We start from the raw sequence: 25,693 nt of genomic DNA on the forward strand, positions 1-25,693 counted from the left end.
TGCTATTCCTGAATAAACCCATTTTTGCTAGTAAAATAATTGGTGTTAACACCTTTAAAATAAAAGGTTAAGTAAAACAATCCAATTTCCAGATAGGACTTCCCACTCAGAGAAGAAAATTAACCTATCCGAAGGTATAATTTGGTCAAGTGGCTATGTCAAGACTTGAATACAGATCTGCCCCCAAATTCAGTGTGTTTTCCCCCAATCTTACAACAACACAGTATAATCTTTGAAAGAATCAAAGGCAGGTTAGAACCAACACTGGAGACCCAATCAATCTAAAATATCTGTGAAACATAAAATGCTCACACTTATGCAGTTGTGAAGACTAGACGGACTACAAGCATTAATAACTGTTACCTTGAACATTATCACAGACATCATCTATAATCTGTACTTACTATTAATTGTCTAGACAGGATCATCAAATATAGAGCCCTGGAAGGTAGCTGGTCTACCAGCACGGAAGCAAAGCTTTTGGCAGTACAACTCCACTTGGACAAGAAATCTGTGGAGAATGGATGACAGAAAGATTCACAAGCAGATGCAGCAGGGAAAGTGAAATGGAGACAACCAATGTTCAGACAGAGTTGAAGAGGCACATTATTTACACATCAAGGTCATGCAACACTTACGGAACACTTACGGACTTCTCGGAAACAAGAGCAAAGCCAGTCCAGTGACAGTAATCCCTAAACTTGCCTTTAAAGCAAATCTATCTTCTTAGAAATTGGAAAAAAAACAAAACAAAACAAAACAAAACCAGCAGCTTAAGTTTGTCTTATAAGGTAGTAATATGTTCATGTGGCATCATATGAATTCCAGAAGTAAAGAGGACCAGCAGTAAGGACCTAGGAATGACTACTCTTAAAGAGTACTACTCTTAAAGAACAGCCACTCTTAAAGAGGAAGGAAGGAGGGCGGGAAAAGAGAAAAGAAAAAATACAAAAACAGAAAATAACACGTGTTAGCTAGGATATGGAGAAACCGAAATGCTTGTACACTGTAGGAATGTAAACTAGTGTAGCCACTGTGAAAAACAAAAGGGAGGTTCCTCAAAAAATTAAAAACAGACTTAGCATATATACGATCAAGCAATCCCACTTCTGGATATAGATCCAAGAAAGTTGGAAACAGGATCTCAAAGAGATACTTGCGACCCTGTGTAACTGCAGCATTATTCATGACAGCCAAAAGGTCAGGCAACCTAAATGCCCATCAGTGGAAGAATGGATAAAGAAAATGAGGGATACACATACAATGAAACACTATACACTCTTAAAAAAGAAAAAAAATCCTATCAAATGCTACAACATGGATAAACCCTGAGGACATTATGCTAAGTGAAACTAGACAATCACCAAAAAAAAAAAAAAAAAAACAAACAACCACACTGTATGATTCCACTTAAATGAGATATCTAAAGTTGTCAGACTCAAAGAAACAAAGTAGAATGGTGGTATCAGAAGTGAGGGGAAGGTACTCACAAGGAGGGGAGGTCCTCTTCAGTGGGCATAGAGTTTCAGTTTTCTAAGATGAAAAACTCTCACGGTCCATTGTACAACAATGGGCATATAGTTAACACTAATGAACTGCACACTTAAAAAGTTACTATGATTTTTAAAAACTAGGAATAAAAATGTCTCCAAAAAGGTACTAAGAAAAAAAGTACTTGAAATATTCACTATAACTTGCTTAAGAGAACAAGAGAGTCTCACAAGAGCAGATTTCATTTTAATCACTGTAATCTCTTAAAAACACTAATTTCTATAAGATTCAAGGGTTCTATGACTTAAATGTGTTATTTGTAATGGAAAGGAGGTATGCCACATCGGAATTACTTGGAGGCCTTTAAAAATATTACTTATTCTCACCCAGAGAGATGTTCCCAGTTGAGTGAGCCATCATTACAGATGCAACTGTGCTATATTCTTCAACTGTGCTGGGACTGAAAACAGATTGAGAATTTCATTTTTAAATGATTGTTTAAATGAGCAGTAAGAAAATGCAATTTCATCACTTCTCTTATAATAAGGAAATTAACAAGTATTGTTTGATATAATTAAATGGTCTTCATAACATAAAGCTAAATATCGGTTTTATTTTCTGAAGCATATGTAATATATTATAATTGTGGCAGCTCTACACTGCAATGAACAATTCTTGCAATGACATTGGATCTCCACGGAACTGAGCACCCATGGAGAACAGCATCAACAAACACACAGAAAATGCAGATAGAAATACCTCTCAAGGCTTCTGAAATATACTACCCAGAACATTTCTCCATTCAACAGCACTTTCCTATGTGCATTTATCTCCAGATGCATTTTTCCCAGCATCTACTCTGCTCTCCAGAGCGCTTTGCTCATCTTTTCTTTTCTGCATTTAGAGGAAGGAAAAGGACTCAATTTTCCATACCCAACGGTTCAGTAACAAAATAAAGGGTATCTCTCATTTCCATAGGCTACTGTTTCATCTCCAGTTTCAACTTCAGAACCAAGGATTAATAGAATCACACTGACTTCACTCTGGTGCATTTTCCTTATACCATATTTAAAAAATCTATTGGTAAGGGTCTGGTGGTATCACAAAATCAAACCCCATGAAAGGATCCATGAACGGAAACACTCCATTGGTAACATTTCCTTAAAAATTACACGAATACATTATTTAACATGGAAGTTACTTCACAACTTCTACAAGAGTATACTGGAGCTCAGGAAATCGCTCCCTCAATTCCTGCCTACTTTGGTGTTAAACAAATATTTTCTGGGGTACCTGTTGTATTCCCTTGTCCTTTCTTTCACTACCCTTTTTGAGTTATTTTCTTGGTGGTGGCCCTGGAAAATACAAGGATCTTTTCTTTTTCTTTTTTTTTTTTACAAGGATCATTTTTAACTTAAAACATTCTAATCTGGATTAACACTAACTTCATTTCAGTAATAATTAAAAACTTTCCTCTGACATCCATTTTTTCCCTTCCTTTTTATTATTATTGCCAAGCAAACTACCTCTTTATACATTATAAGCCCATTAGTATAGTTTTACTATTATTGCCATATGCAGTTGTCTTTTAAAACAGGAGAAAAAAATTATAAAGACAAACGCATTTGTGTACTTTCCTATGTATGTCTTTCATAATAACTATGTAGTTACCTTCATCTGTGCCCCTCACTTCTTCACGTGGATTACAGTTTACGGTCCAGTCCTTTCTAGTTTACTGTCTGTTCTTTCATCTCAACCTCAAGCGGAACTTCCTTTAATATTTCTTGTAAAGCAGGTCTGCCAACCCTAGAAATTCTCCAGGTTGTTATTTTGTTTGATTTGGTTTGTTGGTTTGTTTGTTTTTTTTTAAAGATTTTATTTGACACACAGAGATCACAAGTAGGCAGAGAGGCAGAGAGAGAGTAGGAAGCAGGCTCCCCGCTGAGCAGATAGCCTGATGCGGGGCTTGATCCCAGGACCCTGAGATCATGACCCGAGCGGAAGGCAGTGGCTTAACCCACTGAGCCACCCAGGCGCCCCCGGTTTGTTGTTTTAGTTGTTGGTGGTGGTTGGTTTGGTTTAATGTCTTCATTTTTCTCCCGCCATCTTTCAAAGAGAATTTAACTGGATACAGAATTCCTAATGGAGAGTCTTTTTCCTCTCAGCACTTTGAAAATGTCCTCTAGCCTCATGGTTTCTGATAAAATGTCAGCTACTCATCTTACTGAGGATCCCCCTTTTATGACAACTTACTTTTCTCTTGGTGCTTTCAAGATTTCTCTATCCTCCACTTTTGTAAATGGGACTATGACGCGTCTAAGTGTTGATCACTTTGGGTTTGGAGTCTATGGAATTTCTTTAATGTGCAGATTAGTATTTTTCAGCAAGTTTGGAAAGTTTTCTGCCATTATTTCTTTATATATTCTTCCTGCCTCTTTCTTTTGTTCTCCTCCTTCTGGGCCTCCCATTATGCATGCGCTGGCACCCACAGGTCTCCTGGAGCTCTGTTTATTTTTATTCTCATTCTACTCCCCACACTAGATCATCTTTATTGAGCTACCTTTAAGGTGACTAAGTCTTCTGCCAACTCAGATCTGCTCTTGAACTTCTCTAGGGAATTTTTGATTTCCGTTATCATACTTTTAAACTCCAGAATTTCTATATGGTTCTGTTTAAGTAATTTCTAGGTTTACTGATAGTCTTTTTGGCAAGATACCATTCTCATACATTCCTCTAATTCTTCAGACATGGTTTCATTTAGTTCTTTTAACATATTTATAATAGCTGAAAGTATATGTCTCTGAAGTCTATATTTGGGCTCCAAAGGGACTTTTTTCTAATGGGTGGTTTTTTTTTCTTCTTCTTGTGTATATGGAACACTTTCCCATTTCTTAAATGTCTCATAATTTTTTATGAAAAACTGGACATTTCAGATATTTTAACAACTCTGGTACCAGAATCCTCCACACTGCTCTGCCAAGATTTTTTTTTTTTTAAGATTTTATTTACTTGACAGAAAGAAAAGAGAACACAAGCATGGAGAAGGGGCAGAGGGAGAAGCAGGCTCCTGCTGAGCAAGGAGCTCCATGTGGAGCTCGATCCCAGGACCTCAGGATCGTGACCTGAGCCAAAGGCAGATGCTTAACCAACTGAGCCACCTACATGTTCCCTGCCCAGATATTTTTTTTTTAATCACTGGTTTTGTTGTTCTTATTCTTTACAGAGCTGCTAGTTTAGCTCTTTAATGACTAATTCTGCAGATTCTATACCCCCTAAGGTGTGTGGCCAGGAGTTTTTGGCTAGAGTTTTAAGTTCTTCTTCTTTTTTTTTTAATCCTATCTTCCTAGGAGTCACACCTATATCTGTATTATAATTTAATGGTCAGCCACTGGTTAGTCAGAAGACTGCCTTAAATGCCTTGCCTGAATGTCTTCCGCCCTTTGCTAAAGGTATCCTTGGGAGAAGTCACACCTTCTGACTACGGGCAGCAGATAAGACAGTCCTAGCTTCCACTTGCTGCTTCCCCAGAGCCTCAAGATCAGAGAGGACCCTCCACTGTCCCAGGTCTTTCCTAGAAACGTGCATAGCCTTGCACACAGCGCAGCCTTTCAGAGATCCAGGAACGCGGTGGCGTTTTTTCAGAGTTCTGTACGGTTGGCTAATCCTCCAGGATTTCCTTTTGAATTCCCAGCCAGGCTGCTTTGCCTCAACTGAATAAAAGCCTCAAGCGGTAGAGAGGTTGCCAACACTTGCTGTGGTTTCAGCAAAGCCCTGGGGGCTTTTCCTTCCCCCAACTCAGCGGAGCTCTGAGTCAAATCAAATAGCCAACCACTCTGAGAATACAGTTTTCTCAGGGAGTCTCAAGTTTGGACAAAATAGAAACTGTGCTCCGGAGATGGCCCTTCCAAGGGGTCTCCAGAAGTGGTCGGATCTCTGTCCGTGGTGGGCCCCGCCGCCACGATGGGCGAGGAGGAGGGCGGAAGCAAACACGAGCGAGAACATCACAGGTCCCACTCACTGTCTTCCAGGTTTCCGTACTTTTTTCTCTCGGGCAGATGATTTTCAGTTCATTCGCTGGCTTTAGTTAACTGGCAGAATTCTGAGATAGTTCATTTTAGGGGTTGTGCCCATATTTTTGCTGTTGTTGGGGGACAGCAAGGGCTTGGAGGCCCTTCCTCCACCAATCCGGAAGCCTATCAGGCTCTGCATTATTTTAAATCTATTTTCATGTAAGATGAAAAAGCATTTTAAACCCCCCCACCCAAAAAAAATGTTTAAAAAAATGATAGTCTGCAGTCACTCAGACCGATGTGCGAGAAGAAACCATACACGCAGTTGCGGCACCTCCCTGTAGGACGTCTCTCCGGTTAAGTAGTGTGTTCAGGATCAAAATTAAGGTGGCTACTGGCCTTAGCCCCTTCGCCCCAAAACGCCTCCTGAGTCTTTTCTGGAGAACAGGAACAAGTTCAAGTGAGGAAGAAAGGCTATTCCGTCTTGTCTTGCTTGGCTGACCTAGGCCAAACCCAATTCAGTTCCGACAAGATCAAGAGCACCACGGACAGTGGGAGTAGGACAGGTAATAGCGAAGAGGTCTCAGACACCTGAACACAGGAAGCATCCTTATCTCCTGAGATTTCTCTGGAGGAACTCAGCACACAGAAATCAGGTTCACCTGAGAATCACCCACTATCAGCCAGACCCACATGATTAAGACAGAGTAAGAGGAGCTTCTGGAAAGGAAGTTATTTATCACTATTATCTCTAACACTGTCTGCTACTGGCAAGCCAGGGGAAGTCTAAAACCATCATAATTGTTATTTTCAGAACATTCTTGTAATTCTTTTGCTTTTCTTTAAGATTTTATGTTTAAGTAATCTCTACACCCGACGAGGGGCTCAAACCTGCAACCCCAAGGTCAAAGAGTCACCGCCCTACTGACAGAGCCAGCAAGGCACCCCTTCTTTTGTTTTCCTTATTGCTGAAACCATCCCAAAACCTACTGCTCAAAAAAACAGCCACTTTATCTGCTCATAATTCTGCAATTAGGGCTGGGCTCAGCGAGGCAGTTCTTCTGCTCATCCTGCTGGTGGATAGTCACAGGAACGCTTCCAGCCAGCAGGCAGGAACTGGGCTCAGCTAGAAGACTGGCAGGACTGGGCTTCTCTCTTCTCTCCGTGTCATCTCTGGGCCTCTCTCTCTGCACATAGCCTCTTTTCCACATAGTCTGTCTAAGACAGTAACAAGGTATCTCCCATGATGGGTCAGGTATCCCAAAAGCTCCATGGCCTTCTTAAGGCTTGCATCCAGACCTGGAAAAGCTTTACTTCTGCCATATTCTGCTGGTTAAGTAAGCTCCAGGTTCAGTGCGGACTGAAAAGAGAGGGACTTTGCAAGCTCGTGAATGCCCGGAGACGTGGTTCACTGCTAACTGCCACTTGACACCTAACACATTAAGGCCAACGTCCAGATAAGGGCAAGAGGAGCAACCACAAGAAACCACTAAATGGCTAAGCTGAAGGTAAACAGGGCACTTACAGGCAGAGTCCATTTTCTGTTCCTTCCCATACCGAGGGTCAGTCTGGGTTCACTAAGAATTTTAATTATGGGTAGAAGGAAAATATAAACCTAATTAATCACTTACAAGCCACATGACCTGGGACAACTCAATCACTCTCTCAAAGCCTCAGCTCCTCAATTATAAAATGAAAAATTTTATGAGCCCTGCCTACCCTATAGTAAGACCGTACAGGACAAGTAAGACAAGAAATGAAGTAAGTATATTATTTATCTCATAGGATCCTAAGTATAGTCAACCTAGCTAGGCTCCGTCCTATTAGTAAAATCATAATAATCATAGTTAATTATCCCATATGCTAAATTACTACCACAGCAATGATAGTATACATCATAGTGGGCTGCTATTACACTGTATTGTCTTACTATGAAAAATAATGACATTAATACTGACTATGGTTTAGTATTGCCTAATTATATGTCAGGTGTTGCTAGGTAAACCATAACCAACCCTTACAATAATTCAACAAAGTAGGTATCATCCCTCTTTTCACAAATAAATAAAATGAGTCCAGAAGTTCAATACTTTGAGTGACTTACTCAGGGTCATGCAACCAGTATGCAGGAAAGCCATGATGAACATTTAAGGTATGATAAGCTCATAACAGATACTTGTCAAATTAAAAACAAAGTCAGGCTATCTGACTTTAAAGTGAGTCTTTCAACTATATCAAAGTATCTCCCTCTCACAATCTCTATTTTTATATACGGCTACTGAAACTGTAATCACAGCAAACTTATCTAATTAACACGAGCAATTCATCACCTTCCTCATCTGCACAATGGTTTCCCATCTGAAAAGCACCTTCCTTTTTTTTAAACATCTAATCTTTAATCTTCCATACTGAGATGTTATGGGTTATAATGTGGGAGTACCAAATGAAAAAAAAAAAAAAGTGATACATATACAAGCTAAAACATCCCTAAAACAAACCCCTCAAAATAGCAAATGTTTTTAAATGGCAAAACACGGACAGTATGAATAACAAATAAAAACCCATCTCCTTATACTATGAAGAGATCTTGAAATTTACAGAAAGAAAAGACAATGACCAACAGGAAAATGGGTTAACAACACAAATGGAAATGAAGAGAAAAAATGCAAATGACTAGTAAATATACTTTTCAAAAGTTTTGTCATTAATAATCAAAGGAACACAAATCCAAGAGAGACTTTTTTTTAAAACTATAGGATTGGCAAAAACACACACACACACAAAAAAATTACAAAGATTAATGATACCCAGTGTAAGAAAGCATGCAAAGAAACAAAGACATTAAAACACTATTCTTGGGGGACCTGGGTGGCTCAGACCGTTAAGCATCTCACTCTTGATTTTGGCTCTGGTCATTATCACAGAGTCGTAAGATCGAGCCCCCAACCCCCTCAGGGTGGGGGGTCAGGCTCCATGCTCAGCGTGGAGTCTGCTTAGAATTATCTTCCTCTCTCTCCCCCTGCCCCTCCCCTTCTCTGTGCACACCCCCACACTCAACACACATGCACACTCTCTCTCTCTCTCTCAAATAAGTAAATAAATAAATCCCTATTCTTAAAAACAAAAAACACTGTTCTTGACAGTATAAAATGGCATGAGCTTTCTAGACAGCAATCTGGTAGTTCAAAAAAACATGCAAGATATACCCAGCCTTCTACCCAGTAATTCTACTCCTAACAACTCATATATGAAAGGAAACTGAATGTTGAACAAAGAAGTATACACAATAATTAATTGTAACACCGAACTCTAGGATACCACCTAAACGCTAGCTAGATTATTGTTTCAACACATTCATACAATGGCACTAAAACCGTCTTTTCATATACCATGAAAAAATTGTCAATGAGTGTCCAAGTTAAAAAAAAAAAAAAAAACAAATATTATGATCCAGTTTCTGAGAGGAAGTGCACATATTTTTGTAGTTGAAGGGAGAGGATGTGCACACGTGTGAGCAGAAGTTCAGAAAGAGAAACAAGGCATTGGGAGATGAATCAATCCTAAGATAGGCCAGTGATCTTAAGAGCAATGTGATGTCATCGTTGAACAGAACGCTGATTTTTTTTTTTTACTTTCCTCTCTGTACCTTTCTGTGATTTCTGAATGTTTGACATTAAGCATGCATAAATTTTGAATTCATAACACAATAATTTCCATTTAAAATAATCTCAACTATTGTAACCGTGAGGTTCTGTTGGCTTTCAAACATTATTACTTTTACTATAAAATACTGATTAAAAAGCAATTGATAGGGATACTGAATGAAAATTTACATTTATTCCTCTTTCAAATGACAAATTAAAAAATCAGAAGCCCTCCATAGGATTGTCTTCACTCACAAATTATTACTGAAATTTCTTTTAAAAGGTCACAGGAGACAAACCATAAGAGACTCTTAATCTCACAAAACAAAGGTTTTGTGGGGTTGCTGGGGGGTGCGGGGGGAAGGAAGAGGGTGGCTGAATTATGGACACTGGGGAGGGTATGTGCTATGGTGAGTGCTGTGAAATGTGTAAACCTGATGATTCACAGACCTGTACCCCTGGGGCAAATAATACATTATATGTTAATAAAAAAATTTTTTTTAAAAAGGGGTCACTGAAAAAAGACAGTGAGGCAGGAATGTTGAAGTACCATAAAATATGCCGAACGTCAGTGTCCTACATTATACGTCTGAGCAATAACTTGCAGATGTAAAGATTGATTTGATTCGACAAAGAAATCCAGCATCATGTGGTATTTTAACTTGGTTGCTTATTAACTTAACCTCATTATTTACACAGTATAATGAGAATTCTCAATTAGCCATGGGTAAGATTATCCACAACTAATCTTGCTTTTCAGTTTGGCCTCTGTGAAGTGTAAGCAGTTTAGTGATTTGCTTTGTAGCTCTCTCAGTTCTGTTTACTTTGCATGAAGCTAGGAGTCTACAAAAAACAAATGCTTAAAATCAATTATTCAACTTGGATAGTAGATGGGTAAGTGGGCAGCTGTTATTCTCAGGGCTGAGAGTCTGAATATCACCCACCATTACCCTGTCCTCCACCTGTGAACTTTGGAAACCTTTGGAGCCATTCTGGTCATCACAGTGATTGGGGAGGAGGCGAGGTTTTAATGTCATTTGGGTCCGCAGATGCTAAAGTGTGCTGTAACATAGGGCACCCCACAAGAACTACCCCATCTACATGGGCAACAGTGTCCCTGGTGAGGGACCATGATTTTCTTGTTCAGTGTTATACTTCTAGCCTAATACACAACAGGCATTAAATAGTTACGTGTTTGAGTACAGTCAAAACAAGCAATTTCCAACACTAAGTGAGATACAAATAAAATAAAATAATAAGAAGTGACAAGGAGGAACCAGAGAGTTTTCTATCTTGACCTGAGACAGACCTTTGTGGCTGAGCTCCATTATACTTAGGGAAATTCTATGATGAGACACACCTATACCCCAAATATGTAGAAAACCATAATAGTCCACACCCAAATACAAATTATAAGAGGATTATCTTCCATCATGGATATACAGATACACGTTTTCCTCTGTTAGCAAAGATGAGCGAGCGTGTCAACTCAAGACAGGTGCCAACCAAGCTCAATCTTGCCTTGGCAAATGAGTAGCAAAACAGCACGTGGTTTAAGAGTAAGACTGCTGCATTTAAATTTGGCTCTACAATGCATTACCTGAGTAACTGACTTAACATCGTAACACACCGTCAAAGCTGGGCGATTTACTCAACATCTTCCGAATTCTCCTCTACCAAACGGCATAATCAAACAGGTTTACAGCCTCCTATTCTAAGGCCCCAGCCAGAAATGTCACATGTCTCAGAATTTTTTCTTAATTTTGGAAAGTAATACTGTATATATGGAACACCCCATCAAGGGTGGCAACACTTGATCATACAATCATACACACTGACATTTCTGCAGCTAAACAGATGAATGTTCAATTTGTGGAATAAATAAAGACCCTGGAGTAGCCTTCTCTCATCCGGTTCAGGCCCTGCAACTACATTAGCTTTGCCCCAAACTTCAGGAAACTGGTGATTTTCAGAGCCTTTTGAACTTCAGAAGCATATGTAAGAGATCATGGATCTGCAGTACCTACTTCCCTTGGAGAGACAGCATGACAATGAAGTTCTTATTCATCCCAGTGCCGGGCACAGAGGCAGCACTAAAAATATTGGTCACTGTTCCAAAATGTTAACTAGTTACTCAATGAGATACAAGATCCTGCAAGCCAGCTAAGGGATTTAGCGGACTTGTGTTAGCCCGGGGTGGGAGGAGGTAGGATGAGGGTAAGCACAGGTCAGAAGGGAACCTAAGACAATTACGCTAATTAAAGTAAAACAAAATGACAGCTTACTGCCCATAAATTGCAAGACAATAATGCATGTGTCACACTGAACTCTTAAGTAAACATTAACTTCCTTTCAAAAACAAGGAGTTTCTTCAGGAGTTAAGATCTAAAGATACTTAACTTCTGCTTCACATGTGGTTTCGTACTTATAACTCTAAACCGTTTTCTTCCTAAAAGTGGGTCTGATAGTAAAGATTTTGCTCCAGGTAGGACCAAAACTGGTTTCTCCTGGGGTGAGGGGCAAAATTTGAGAAGTTAAACAGTAAATGGAAAAAAGTATGTTGAATGAACCCTATCTCCCCAATGACCGAAGTTCAATTTGCCCCTTCCTCACTCCCTGTTGTATTGGCTTTCCTGACCCAAACTCCTGGAGAAACTGTAAAACTGAACAGGAAGAATGAAGCATTTGTCAAGTACTACTCGGTACCAAGCTGGGCTGTGGACTTCCCACGTACCCCTATTTTCACAGTCTACAAGGCAACAGTTATTCTCCTCATATTGATAAGAATATTGAATTGCTAAGTGGGTGAACCATGATTCCAACTCAGGTTTGGCTAACTCAAAAACCCACAGGCTATCTACACTAGACTACCTTGTCAGAGGATATGGAACTCTTCTCACATTCTTGACTACTGTCTTCGTTTTTTTTCCTTTTTTTAAATTTGACAGAGGGAGATACAGCAAAAGAGGGAACACAAGCAGGGGGTTAGGGCAGAGGGAGAAGCAGACCCCCCACTGAGCAGGGCACCCGATGCGGGGACCCTGGAATCATGACCTGAGCTGAAGGCAGACACTTAACAACTGAGCAACCCAGGCGCCCCTTCCTCTGTATTTTCCTATCAAATATTTTTTTAAGTGCACATAATAATATGGGATTTATATTCTCTCTCAGAGTAAGGGCATTTTAGTTGTTTCTATGATCCAAAACTGAAAATGTAGTTACAATTTTATCTTGTCTCTGAAAAAATGAGACCTCCATAAATTACCAGCATCATCTTTAGTTTAAGAATATATATATATACATATTACATTGTGTTTTCAACAAGCAACACAATTATACTCAAGGAACTTTCAGGTTGGTAGAGATTTTAAGGCTAAAATATCTATTTAGTTGAGTAACTAACCATTTGGGTCATAAAGATTTTTATGGGGTATGAGCTCCAAAATGTCCCTCTACTGCCACTTCAGAGTTTAATGACCTTTTAGGGAGTGTCTTCTTTATGACAAATTAAAATTGCCCCTTCTATAAGTTAAGCTCATTCTACTTAGGTTGGACTTTCAAGGAGATAACATAAGGCTCTAACGTACTTGTCATTTTGCTGCTTTATTATTTTTACCCAAAAGTTTGTAACAGAAAATAAATAAATAAAGACAAGTACAAATGAATTTAAAAAGATTTCAAGGTGTTTCTCCCCCTCTTTCTCTAAACTAAACATGTAACTTCCATGAGTTGTTCCTCACTCCTGTCAATGCCCATTTTGCTGCCCTTTCCAGTGCCTCTCCAATGGATCTGTGTCCATAATGAGCTATGAAGAAAATAACTGAATATTATTAATTTAAAGTGATCAGTTTAGCACTCTAAACTAAAAGCTCAATGACCTAAGTTTAAGAAAAAGAATACTCCAGAGTCATGTTCATTTTTAAAAGTACAAAACTGTTGACACATATTCAATTTGTAGAATGCTATGATTTGAGTTCAGACAATTACTCTCATCTTGAATGTCTGTGATTAACTTTTAACCATTATTAAATTTCATGATGTTTCAGCTGGACCACTGAGGGGATTTATCTTCTATTTGCAGATAAGTAATTCTATAATAAGTAATTATGGTAAGTAATATTGTACTGTTACAATACAATGAGGCTTAAATGCATACTTGAGTAAGGGGAAAACATACTTTGGAATCTATTATTATTGAAGACTTTTGAATTCTATATGATGAAGGAACCACACTTTGACACTGTTAGCATTACCACCACTATCAATGCTGCTCTACCCTAGAATTTTTAAGGCTCTATACACACAAAGAACTTACGGAAATCACTTTTAAGAACTACTGTACTTAACTACCAGACTTGGGATCATGAAATACACTCAATATTTTAAACTGTATTAAAAATGATATTGCTTATTACTGTCACTTTATGGCCAAGACAGGATATATTTAATATGGACAGCTCATACTTCAGTTTTTATAAATTTTTATATTTTTAAAACTATACTATTTTAAAACCAATCATCATTGGCACCGGTCCAAGTGTATCCCGTATACTACGTTAATTCGGTAAATATTGGTGGAAGAGGAAGAGAAGTCAAGGAAAACGCCAAGAGCCGAATTCGTGTTTCTATAGTCCCAACGCCAGTAAGAAAAGAGGGATACAACCTCGATCACAGCTTCCAGCAGGATGTAAGAACAAAGCAAGAGGCAGAGTGTGCTAGTCTAACTTAGAGTCCGTGCACAAAGGGAAACAGGAAAGGGCAGTGGCTCTGAGGTCCCATCTTCAAATGAACCTGCTCTCCAGGCCACCAACATCCCCAAGGGTGGCTCCTGAAGAACTTTTCTGGTTGGAAAATATAATTTGAAAATTACCCATACAGTGTGGATAAGAATCTCAGAGGAAGAGTCACAAGACCTAGGCTCACACGCTAGATCTCTTTCTACTAGCTCTGAGCTTCAGAAGTACTCAGTCCTAGTTCCCTTAACCTCAACACGGAGACAACCCCTACCCTGTATGACGACGACAAGTTGAGAAAAGCTAGATAAGATGGGAAACACACAAAACAAGCTTGTCAGGTGTGATCTACTGTGCGAGTGTGAAATACAGTATGATTGCTGTTTTATACGCTGTGTTATATGTAAAAACACTTTCCCTTCCCTACCACTCCCCCTTATCAAGGCAACTTCCTTAATTCACGGACAACAAAGAGGTCCAGTGCTACCAAAATGAAAGGAGGTCCAAAAATTGGATTAAAAAGAAAAAAGTTGGAAGAACAGATGCATAGAATTGTTCCCCACTGCTTCTCCAGCTAACTCAAGGTCAGTTGATCCCCCACTACTTTCCAAGAGAAGGACTCCACTGACACATCTATTAGTTATTTTAAATGTCCTCTGAGCTATTTTAAATAAACCTTATTTGTAAGCACTTGTAGAAATATACAAAATATAAAAAAAACTCTTTTCCCCAAGCCTATACTAGCTTTCACAATTATTAGGTAGGATATCAACATCCGTATCAGATGCCCTCAATCATGAAAACTGAATAATAAGGAAAAACATCAAATTCACTTGTTTAATACAGACAAATCAAACAGCTTGAGATTTCTGGTAGAGATTTCTGGTAAGACTTCCCTAGAGGTGGTATTTGGAAGAGCGGATACTCTTTAAATACACTATCTGTGGCAAAGCTCTGGAATTAGCACTCCTAAACATAAATGCACAATTTTTGGTTACAAATCATGTTACAAAGACCTTGAGACACAAAGCTACTCAATGTATCTTTCTTGCAACTGTATATCCATAACAAAATATTGGGGAATGTACAGGAGAATTTCTGATGCTCCCTGTGGAAGACTTGAACCACAGGACTGAGATGAACCGTACCGCTCCAGCTTATTTCTCTTGAATCTTGGTTAAGTCTCTTACTCGGTAGATTGTGCGATTATCTTCCCACAGAAGCTAAGATTAAAGAAATATTAAAATAGCAGTGTTTTATCATATTGAATGGGCTGACAACTGCATGTCAACCATGTGGAAATCTAAGTAATGTGGGTGCAAACATAACCTCAAAGACCAATGACGACGTATAGCTTACACGTACTCAGACTCGACACTATCCCTCTGATGCCGGCCCCCAACACTCATCTGACCCCTACCCCTGCTCTTTTCACCTTCTGAATGCCAGTGGAAGGCCTCTCTTTAAAGGACCCTTGTAGAGGAAGCGGAAGTCCACACACCAAGCTGCTTGCCTTCCTACGTGCCCGCCCATTATTGAGTAGGAGAATTATGACATCAGCAGCATGTTCGCCCACATCCCCCTGATCCACACGCTACCATGTCACAGGATGGATTTCCTAAGACGAGCTGCTATCTTTACTACCTTTAATTTGAATTTATTCTGATATAGGCTTGATGTTTGGTGATCTATGAAACAACAGCAGAAATGCACGTGGCATTTAGTTGCTCTTCTGTTGACGGCCACGTTAGAACGTCAAACCCAGACACCATGTAGGGTCCCACACGGGTACTAAAGGGTGGGAAAAGACTAACTCAACAGTCTCAGATTTATGCTCCCGGTAAACCACCCTGAGCAGCACCTAGAATTTCACATTGTTAGAGCTGTTAGTTAGAAGTGTGTGTCAATGCACAACTTTCAGTGCAGCCTGCCTTTAATCCTACTTGGGGCAGGCCAGGGAGATGGGCGGGTGGGAGGGGTTCTCTTGTGCTTTCCACAGGCCTACGGAAAGCTAAGCCAGCCAAAGTATTTACAAATAACTATAACCAAGGTCATCCGGCTGACCCAGTCAGTAGAGCGTGCAACTCTCGGCCACAGGGTCATGAGTTCAAGCCCACATTGGGCGTAGAGCTCACTAAATAAATAAATAAAAAGTAACCACAAGCAGTGAAAGAAAATAAAGTTCCTCACCATATGAACCATTGCCAACCATGAAGACACGAAAAACCAATCCCAAAATCTTATATATAAAAACTGCTTTAAAAAGATTTGGACATGAGACCCCATTTGAGACACATTAAAATACTGTGCTTTGTGTACCTAGAGTTCATAATTTATAGTGGACATGTAATCAATTACCTCATATTCCTTCCACGAGCCAAACTCAATGTATTCTCTACCATAAAAATGCCAGAATGACCAAGTTGCCTAAAATATTAAAAGCAAAGAGAATTAGGTTAATGTTAAAAATAAATTCTTCGCCACCTACAAGTTATGTAATTACTGAATCTGCGGGTAAATATTAACTGCCATACAACTGGATTATTTTTTAAATACGTCTTTGCATCACTGTTATCTGTATTTTTAAGCTTCCTATTTAGAGAAAAAAGAAACTGTTTTGACTAGACAGAGAAGGAGAGAGAATTTTTATTTTTCAAAGAATAAATACACTCATAATCAGGAAAAATACAAGTCAGGGGTAAGAATGGAGAGAAGAATTCTTTGAAAGAATCTGTACCTCTAAATTGTGAAGACAGGAGACCAAACAGATTGAGAATCAGCTTGCTAACTTATTGTCTGGAGAGAAGCAAAAGCAAGAATGGATTAGCAGCTGACAGACCTCTGCTCATTCCTTAAAAATAATTAACTAAGATTTGTTTCTTTAAAAAAAAAAAAAAGCAAAAACAACACCTAAATAGGTCACAAAGCTGAAGAAATTAAGAAATACATGATTACTCAATTTTATGAAAAATTTGAAAAGAAATCTTTGGCTCAGGGGAGAACACGCACAATTACTTTTAAACTAATGATTTTTATTTGCTACTAAATTAACTTTAGGGTAACGCTGAAATACAAACACGTATTTAAGTGTATTTGCTTATTGTATATGTTCATACTCTTTTTGCCCTAAATTTGACCCATGGTACCAGAGATGAATTTAGTCAAGAGTATATCTGATCACTTAGTCAACCATAAACAGCATCATAGCTGCCTGGCATGATATAGTTTTGTTTGTTTTCTTTTTTTCTTTAAGGGTAAAGATGACATTAAGTGACAGTTGCCATCAATTTTTATGTTGGTCCATTATACTTAGAAAAATAACACAGAAAACAGGCACAGCTGAGTATATATGAACAGGCAACCGTCTAAATACACAGATTTGGGGTTACTTGAACAAGACAAGGATCACGAAAATAATCACAGGTGTTTGCTGTGTACTTAGTCGATTACAACTCAGATACAATAAAAAGTGCAATAATCCACACTAATGAACACACCAGAGTTATCAAAAAGAACTTGGCAATTGTAACCCTATTATCAGATTTTCCTGTTACTTTGTTGTCATTATGAAACACAGGATATTTTCTGACATGATGTATTACACACGATTATTATAAACTACGTGACTAAACAGTATTTTGGAACAACTTTGAACACCAGGACTGAGTTTTATGTACCTACAATTAGATGTTTCTAAGATAACTCTACTGGCTCCTTTGTTTTTTTCCTCCAGTGACCCTCCCTGACATTAACTTGTTAAGTGAATACCAAGTGAGAAAACTCAAGCTCATCCACAGCCATCTGTGTCCTCTACTCCTCTCCAAACAGGTGACAAGCAGAATGTCCTCTCTGAACACCTTTCACCCCCTCATCTGATAGGAACATAAGTGCTCAGGATCTCTTCCTTTCTTGAATGATCACGAGTTCCTCAGCCACCGTCACAGTTCACTGATGATGCAAATGTGTGCTTGCCACTGATCGTTTTATTTTTTCTAAAAGACTTTATTTATTTGAGAGAGAGAGCACGAGCAGGGGAAGGAGCCAAGAGAGACAAGGAGCTGAAAGAGCCAAGCAGGGAGCCCGAAGACATGGGGCTCAATCCTGGGACCCTAGAATCATGACCTGAGCCAAAGGCAGATGCTTAACCCACTGAGCCACCCTGGTGCCCTCCACTGATCATTTGCCAAACTTAAAATCTGATTCGTTTCTTAGAGCCTGTTCTCATGTAATATGATTCAATTATTCATTTAAGAAACAACTACAGCTCTTCTAGGTCCCACCACACAAATATTAAACGCACACAGTCCTGACGCACTACCTCGCCAATCACAGTAATATGCTTCCCCCTGCCAGGCCCTAACAGTGGCCCCCCGAGAACTCATTTTCTACCCTTCTTCTCACATCTCTGGCACAGCTGTTCAAATACCTTCATCTTGTCCCTCCACATTTATTGAGTGGCTGCCGTGGGCCTGGTGACATGCTGATGGCTGGTTAGGAGAATATAATGGTGGCCAGTCACTCTGCACTCACCCCCCATCTCGCCTGCCCCGCCCCCGGACCGCCCTAACTTTTTCAGTGGCAGTACCTGTCCTGCAACCCAGTGATCTCTGTCTTCTCATACCCCACAACTAACTAGGAAACACATCCTGCTGATCTGTCATTCCCATCAGATAATCCAGTCCAGCACTACCCTGAGACCCAGGGAAAAGGGGCCACTGCCCTGGGCCTTGTGCTTTAACCTCTGGCCAGATACTTCCCCATAAAATGAGAAATCTGCTCAGCCCAGGGCCATGCTCTCTGACTCTACCTCGGCAAACTCCCAGGACTCAAATTCCCTTGCGGAGCCCCAGAGGTTCATTCCCCGGGCAAATGGAGATGCAGGCATACCCACCTCCAGGCCCAAGAGGTGGTCAAGACACAGCTGGCTTGCGAAGAGTAGGGCATGCGGACTCGCTATGGCGAAGAGTCTAGGAGATGGGAAAAAGGAGGTGGACTGCAGGACAGGGGCAGGGTGACAGAAGGCCAGTTCTCTCTTTGCCACTATATTCTAGAACAGAACTCCTAAAAAATCTGAGAATTCTAAATGGTCATCCATCTCCTTACAAAACTGTACTGGTCAAATCAGGAGGCAGAGCATATTTTACTTAATGGTTAACTAATCCGCAGCATTTAAGTATGCAGAGATATAATGAGTGTGCTCCATTTGCATTCTTATATCCACACATGTTAGGAATGAAACAGGTTTCCACATGCTACTTCCACTCAAATTTCCCCTGCTCCCATCTTCATGAGAACCTACCAAACAATGATTATTACAATGTAGTACAGAGGCATAGCAGTAAAAGGAGCATGAACAGCATCTCTCACTGAAGATCCTAGCATACAGCACAGTAGGCGCTTCTAATCTATACCAAATTCTTTCACACCCTTCGTGTTACTTAGGACACCGCCCCTCAACTACCCCAGTCAGTTATCTACATCTTACCCCTGAACTAGAAGTAAAAGCGTGGCAGAAGAGGGATTCTAACCAAGTTCTTTCTGAAACCAAAGCCCAGGTTCTTCTCCTTCAACTTCCTTTCAGATGATTGCGAGAAGTTTACCTGGCTTCAGACCCACTCCCCGCTCGTCTACACAGGCCTGTCAGATCCATCTCCCTACAGCGCCATATTCACCTTCACAGGATCCTCGGGTCGGTTATACTCCGTCCAGTTAAGTTCTGAATCCTCAGTTGATTTTCCTTTCCACTCCCTCTGCTTCATTATTTCCCAAGGAAGGCTTCACGCCACAACCATACCTGCCTCTCCCTCTAGCACACGCTTCTTTCTCACAGCCCATACACCTTCCAGATGTACCTCATGTCTTCCCTCCTTCCCTGAAGACTTCTGTAAATTCACTCCAGACCAGTTTCTGTGAGTCCCCATTTTTGTGAACCCGCAAAGTACTGACGGTCCCTGTGCGCTCAGCATGGAGGGAACCCCAAAGGACAGGATACAGCGTTTGACTTCAAATCCCTTCATGGAGTTAATCTCGTTGGAAGGCAGCATAAGAAGGGTCTGGTAAAGTCCTTCTAGAGCACTTGGCTGGAAGTCTGTTGGAGCATATATTAGCACGGGCTACCGTGTTATGTCTGCATAATAATTAGCAGTCACTCTTCTATGATAAGCAGAACTGTGGGTCACTTAGATCTGAAACGTTTTGAGAATCACGGAGAACTCTGGTTTCTGTGCATTGTGTCCAGTTTGTCAGCTCTCCTTCCACCCCTGGAAAAAGCCAGAGTTGTAGTTTCTGCCCATTTCCATAGTGTAAATACACCTGACACGGCTGGTCTGGAGCTAGCAATCGGACATCGGAATGTGGTGTTAAGTGGAGACGAGCAACACTGACTCTCTCCAACTGGTACTGACCGGCTTCAGTCTGTCACTAGTATGTGTCCCCAGTCAACATATCAGGAAATAAAATGGGGAAAGGTAATAACTATTTCTTAATTCAAAAATTACAATAAAACCACTATATCTTAATATAAACTTATTTTTATGAAGTATATCTAGGTTTTCCAAAAGATTTAATAGGAAAAGTCGTGTTGTTTTACATTTTTACACACTTCCTTGAGTGTCTTGCTTTGATAAAAGACAACTGGCTTCTCCCATTGACTTCCACTCAATCTGCTGCTTTGGTTGTATATATTAAGAAAATGCAGTCTCACGTAGACATTTAGTTTTAAAAGGAAGGATGACCCTAGGTATGCTCCCTTCACATTTTGAACAGCATTCATGTACAGCCTTTAATTTGCACAAAACACTTTGGTGTGAAAAGACCTTACTGATCGTGTGTTACCTAGCAATTACTCCATATGAATAACTCTAACTTCAGACCGCACTGAAAAGCAAGTTTATGCTATTTCATATGCATGTGTGTATATATTTGCACACACATGTATATACATGTGTACACACACACAAAGCATGGCTCCTCAGTTCAACCACTCAAAGTGGTAAGAATATCAAGGAAGAAAAAGATAACGTGCAAAAGGCCAATTGAAAACTTCCTTTGTAGGAGCAAAAAAAATTCTATACAGAGAGAATATTTATGAAGCTAATGCATGAATCTTCACTGAGCTGGGCATAATATTCAATTAAACATAAAAGGTATAATTATGTTCCACATTTTTACAAGTGGACAGTTGTACCTTATGTACAAGATGACAAGTCAGAGTTACTTATTCACGGATGTCAAACAATGGCTTCTATCAGAAGAGACTCCTATTTCGTTTGATTCTGAAATTCAAAACTCCCCAACTTAATGTGTTTGGCAATATTTAATTCTTCAAAACTGATATCATTAAACGGCTTAACAATGTAAGCACATACATCATACTCAGGGAGAAAAGAATTCATTGATTTAAAACTAACGGAACTACTGGTAACAGCTAGTGGTTTTATCTGAAAGACTGTATCTGTGCGACATTAAATGCCATTTTTCCCTGGCTCTAAGTATCACAGTAGCCTGGCATTCCCCCTCTTAAAATATCAAGGCAACATTAAGCATTAAGCACGTTCTGTACCTCCTCCTTTCCTTAAGCTTAGGCTGAAATTACCTTCTTCAAAGAATTGAAACAGGATAGCCATTGCCTAAACCAGTGTAATTCCACTAGCTACTTCAAACCATTCTATTTCAAACCCCTTCTATTCTTTTGAAAATATTATCTTCTCATTAAATTAAGTGCCTTATGGTCTCTTTAGCAACAACAAACAGAATACATTAAAATGTAAACCCTATCCCATAAACCAATGGTGAGCATGCTGAACATTTTTTAGGGGCAGGCCACAAAGGAGCAAAGGTAATCGGGTTTTTATGTGACTCCTCTCTTGCCTTCCTTCTTAGCTGAAGCTCCTGATACTCGTTTCCGGCTCTCCTCTATCAACGAGGTAGTGTTAACACAAGACAGGGCACTTTACTCTCTTCCGTTCTTACAGTTCTTTACATGGAAGAAGAATCTGAAGAGAGGCTAAATGCTTAAATGATGTAAGGCTTACTGTACATACCTCCTAAAATAAATAAATCTGCTCTAATCTTTAAATTCTACCCTTTGTGCAGGGAGCAAGTCCTTTCATCGGTCAGCGCATAATGTTCCTTATCACTTATCACTCTTTTCATCTTTAAAGATCCCACCCCGAGACTGGATTCTGTGAAGAGGGGTCACTTCACAAAAGCTTAAAACATCTCTATCCACTGACCAATGTTGACAATGACTCCACAAAATATATCCTGCATAATATCTCTCTTTGAAAACAACTTTGTTTCTAATTCTACCCTGCTCCGCGTTACCGTTTTCAGCAGCCTTCTTCTGCAAAGCCTTCCTCACACCCTACCACAGAGAGTGAGCTAAGCTAATGACAATCCCAGCAACTCTAGACTGTCATGCTAACTTCTCTAGACAGGCTCTTCTCCTTTGAGCTTTCACTTTTTCATTATAACCCAACTGAATAGGTAATATCCCCATATTTACATAAAAAACCAGAGATCAAAGTAGTTAAGGAATCTGTTCAAGGACAATTAGCTATCAAATGACAAAAACAGAACTTGAACTCAAGTGTCCTCTACTCAAAAGACCAGGATGCACACCTTTTCCTGACAGTTTTGCAAGCTGACAGTCCCCATGCAACATGCTTCAGGTGTTGGTCTTTTATAAGCCGAAAACCTTAGTAGTCATGGATATTTGTGTACATGGACTAAGCAGACGATTGTCTCACATAGTATAGTTCGGGTCTTTGTGAAAATTTTGTAGTTCCGTGCTAGTACTGCGACAGCCTTCTACCAATACTGTGACTGTCCTGACAAACATCTATAACCAAGATGAGCTGAGGGAGGTAACCTTCCCACAAATCTGCTTCATACCATACCTGTATTGTGTGCTTAAGAGTGAGCTGTGATCTCACACTCAGACTGAACCATGGGGCATGATGTCCAGGCTTCACAAAGTAGAAGACAGGGACAAGGTCATGAATGGCTAGAATGTGTAACAGGTCAGGCTACTTAACTGCAGAACTATAACTCAGAATCATCGACAGGATGGTTCCATAAGTGCTACACAGTCGCCCTGTAAGATACAGACGGAACAGTCAAGCAGCAGTAAAACTTCAGAAATATGACTAAGGTAGCACCAGCCACAACCCCAATTTTTTCTCTAGAAAAGAAAACAATTCACTGTTGTGAAAGGGATGCCTAAATTCAAGTGTTAAACTCAGTGTGGCTCTACTGGCTTATTAAGGGATAATGAGTATTAAAAATATTTCAGAAATTAATAACCTAGTTGGTAAAACTTCCAAAAAGTTCGAGTTCTGCCTAGGAAAGGCAGTATTCGCATTGGATCGGAATAGCAATTCATTGTTTAGCAGAAACAAGCCACTCTGGGGGTGCCAAGCTGATCCCTGGATCTATGCTGCTTCATAACAGATCCTCTAATAGGAAGCTAGTGATAATATTAGGTGGGGGCATTAGAATATCTTAATGGGAAAACGCCACTGCTGATAAATATTATTATAGAAATGCAAAAGAGCACACCACTCAGTCACTGATAAACATCTCTACCTAAAGCAAATTTATTATAAAATAATAATAATAATAATAATGTTTGTACACCAGTTACTTGTTCTATGCCATGTGCTTGCTTAGGAGGTTGATTTTACCTTTAGCGGAAGCTGTGTATTTTCTAATCTGTTTAGGGCAGCTGTCAAGTAATCAGAGTGAGCGGTGCCATTTTAATAAGGAAGTCTTTTAATGAAATATAATAGGTCACAAATACCTAATTTCTGCTCTTTACTGTAATTGCCAGTCTTTACTGTAACTGCCACTTTAACAATCTTTTCCAAATGCTGACACAAAAGATGAACAAATCAAGGGTATTAGCATGTGTGTATATTTACAGCTTATTGCTGTCAAAGGCTGTAGCTCCACTCCCGACTCCCAGCAGCTACAGGAAGATCTGTTTCTTCTGATGGAGGCATCCTGTTTCAGGTTATGAGTGCGTCTGAATTAATCTCTTTTTCACGGCTACACAAGCACACACATACTCAAGAAGACACAGGAGACAGGTTGACGAAGTTCTAGCACAATATGACACCTTCGGGGATATGACAGACACTTTCACTGTCACTGTGGAGGACTGGACATTTTACTACTTTCTTCTTCTTCAATAAATCCTCGGCACCAGCAGGTATTGGCTCACAATTTCAAAAATCATTGTTTCTATATAGTTCAAATAGCCTGGTTTTCAGAACAAATTTTTTAAAATAAATAAAAGTGAGTATTAGTTTTCTACGCATGGGCACGCAAGCTGCGATCAGGAAACTCCAAGGGGTTGCTGCAAAATTCAAAGAGGAGATCACAAACGGAGAAAACGCAAACATGACTTTTTATTTTTAAAAAGCACATTCACCGTAACTGTTTTACCAGAGCTCAGTTCTAAGTTTATGATTTAAAAAAAATTCCCTGAAAACTTCTTTACATGATAATCCTTTTACTTTTTTTTTTTTTTTTGTGACCAGTATCATTTTCAATTTGGTACTATTCTTGCTATTCTAATATGAGAAGTCCTCTGCACAAACAGTAGTAGTTTTATACGAAGTTTGCCCATTTTTGAAAGGGTAAGCTTCCCCAAATCAAACTAGCTAACTGTGAAAAGAAAACCATGACAACTGTTTGTACCTCTTGCTTTATTATTACATCCGGCCTGGTCACTCTTAGAAATTCAATCTATTATGGTTGCTAGGAGTCTGTTGCCGTGCAACATAGAAGGGTATGCTGGGCTTTCAGGCTAAGGAGTGCTAATAAACCTGTAGGCTCCCCTCTAGGAGTCTGACCAGTATGCTTAAAGGGCTTAATACTTTTCAAGAGTGATTGGCCCACAATTCAAGACACATCCTATTAAAAACAAGTCACACTGAGAGATTTCTAACAAAGGAACAAAATGCTAAACATACACAAATATTCAAAATGTATCCTCAGAATCCCTAACTAATTTGGTAAAACAAATAAAGAACAGAATATGATCTACATTTCAATTATACCACCTACCATCCCCAAGTTTTTATTTCCATACAGTCCCCTAAAAGGTTATAACGGATATAAATGAATGGAGAAAGTTTCAGGGAGGGGAAAAAAAAAGTCGTATTAAGTATCTTCAACTTTGATTTTTAAAAAAGTGTGTGTGTGTGTGTGTGTGTGTGTGTGTATCAGACTTATATAAAGTCCAATAATAGAAAAATAAATGAAAACTAGCAATCCAGAAGTACTGAAATCAACAAAACTAAATAGCATTCTCCCCACATCCCTCGGCCACAAAAAACACCAAAAAACAAAAAACAAAAACAACAGAAAAAAACCATTGAGAAACTGAAGAAACTCTAAATTTCATTTTATTATAAAAGCAGATAATTTTTTTGGTTTTCTTTTTACCCCTTTTGGTAATGATTTTAAATTAATTCCAAATCTATTCTACCCCATCATATGCATATTCTAGAACTTTAAAGATTAACAAGAAGTTATTCACAGAAATTCACTACAATTAGACAGCATTACTTGAATGTAAATGAGAAGAAAAAAGATAGCAGTGTCTACCAATAAAATACTTCTAACAAATTACATGAAAAAGAGTTGAAAAGTGGGCAGAGGGTAAGAGAGGGATTCGCTCTACTTCAAAAGACAAAACTGTATTGACTTTTATTTACTTATATTAGATATTAGGACTTTTCCATAAAATATTTGAAGACAAAAGTAGATAAAGCTGATTTATCATAAAATACCAAAGACCATAAAG

The 25,693-nt window shown here is 39.3% G+C and overlaps 1 protein-coding gene across 9 annotated transcripts in view; it reads right to left on the bottom strand.

Annotated features, from left to right (window-relative positions):
- The window catches only part of RFX3 (regulatory factor X3), a 285,682-nt gene that overhangs the window by 234,610 nt on the left and 25,379 nt on the right, over positions 1 to 25,693 (bottom strand). For 2 of the 9 annotated variants that reach the window (XM_032308676.1, XM_032308672.1), the window contains exons 1-2: positions 15,314 to 15,964; positions 1,878 to 1,951 (exon numbers count right to left, since the gene is read on the bottom strand). The exons of 2 other annotated variants lie outside the window; for them this stretch is intronic. In XM_032308676.1, coding sequence (XP_032164567.1) covers positions 1,878 to 1,951; positions 15,314 to 15,411 — 172 coding nt within the window. In that variant the 5' untranslated portion in view covers positions 15,412 to 15,964. Of the gene's footprint in view, positions 1 to 1,877; positions 1,952 to 15,313; positions 15,966 to 18,769; positions 22,976 to 25,693 lie in introns of those variants that run through there. 5 more of the 9 variants (XM_032308681.1, XM_032308673.1, XM_032308679.1 and 2 more) reach the window with 5 other exon arrangements.

This window comes from Mustela erminea, chromosome 12 (assembly GCF_009829155.1).
Source record: "Mustela erminea isolate mMusErm1 chromosome 12, mMusErm1.Pri, whole genome shotgun sequence".
In the NCBI taxonomy this organism is placed as follows: Eukaryota; Metazoa; Chordata; class Mammalia; order Carnivora; family Mustelidae; genus Mustela; species Mustela erminea.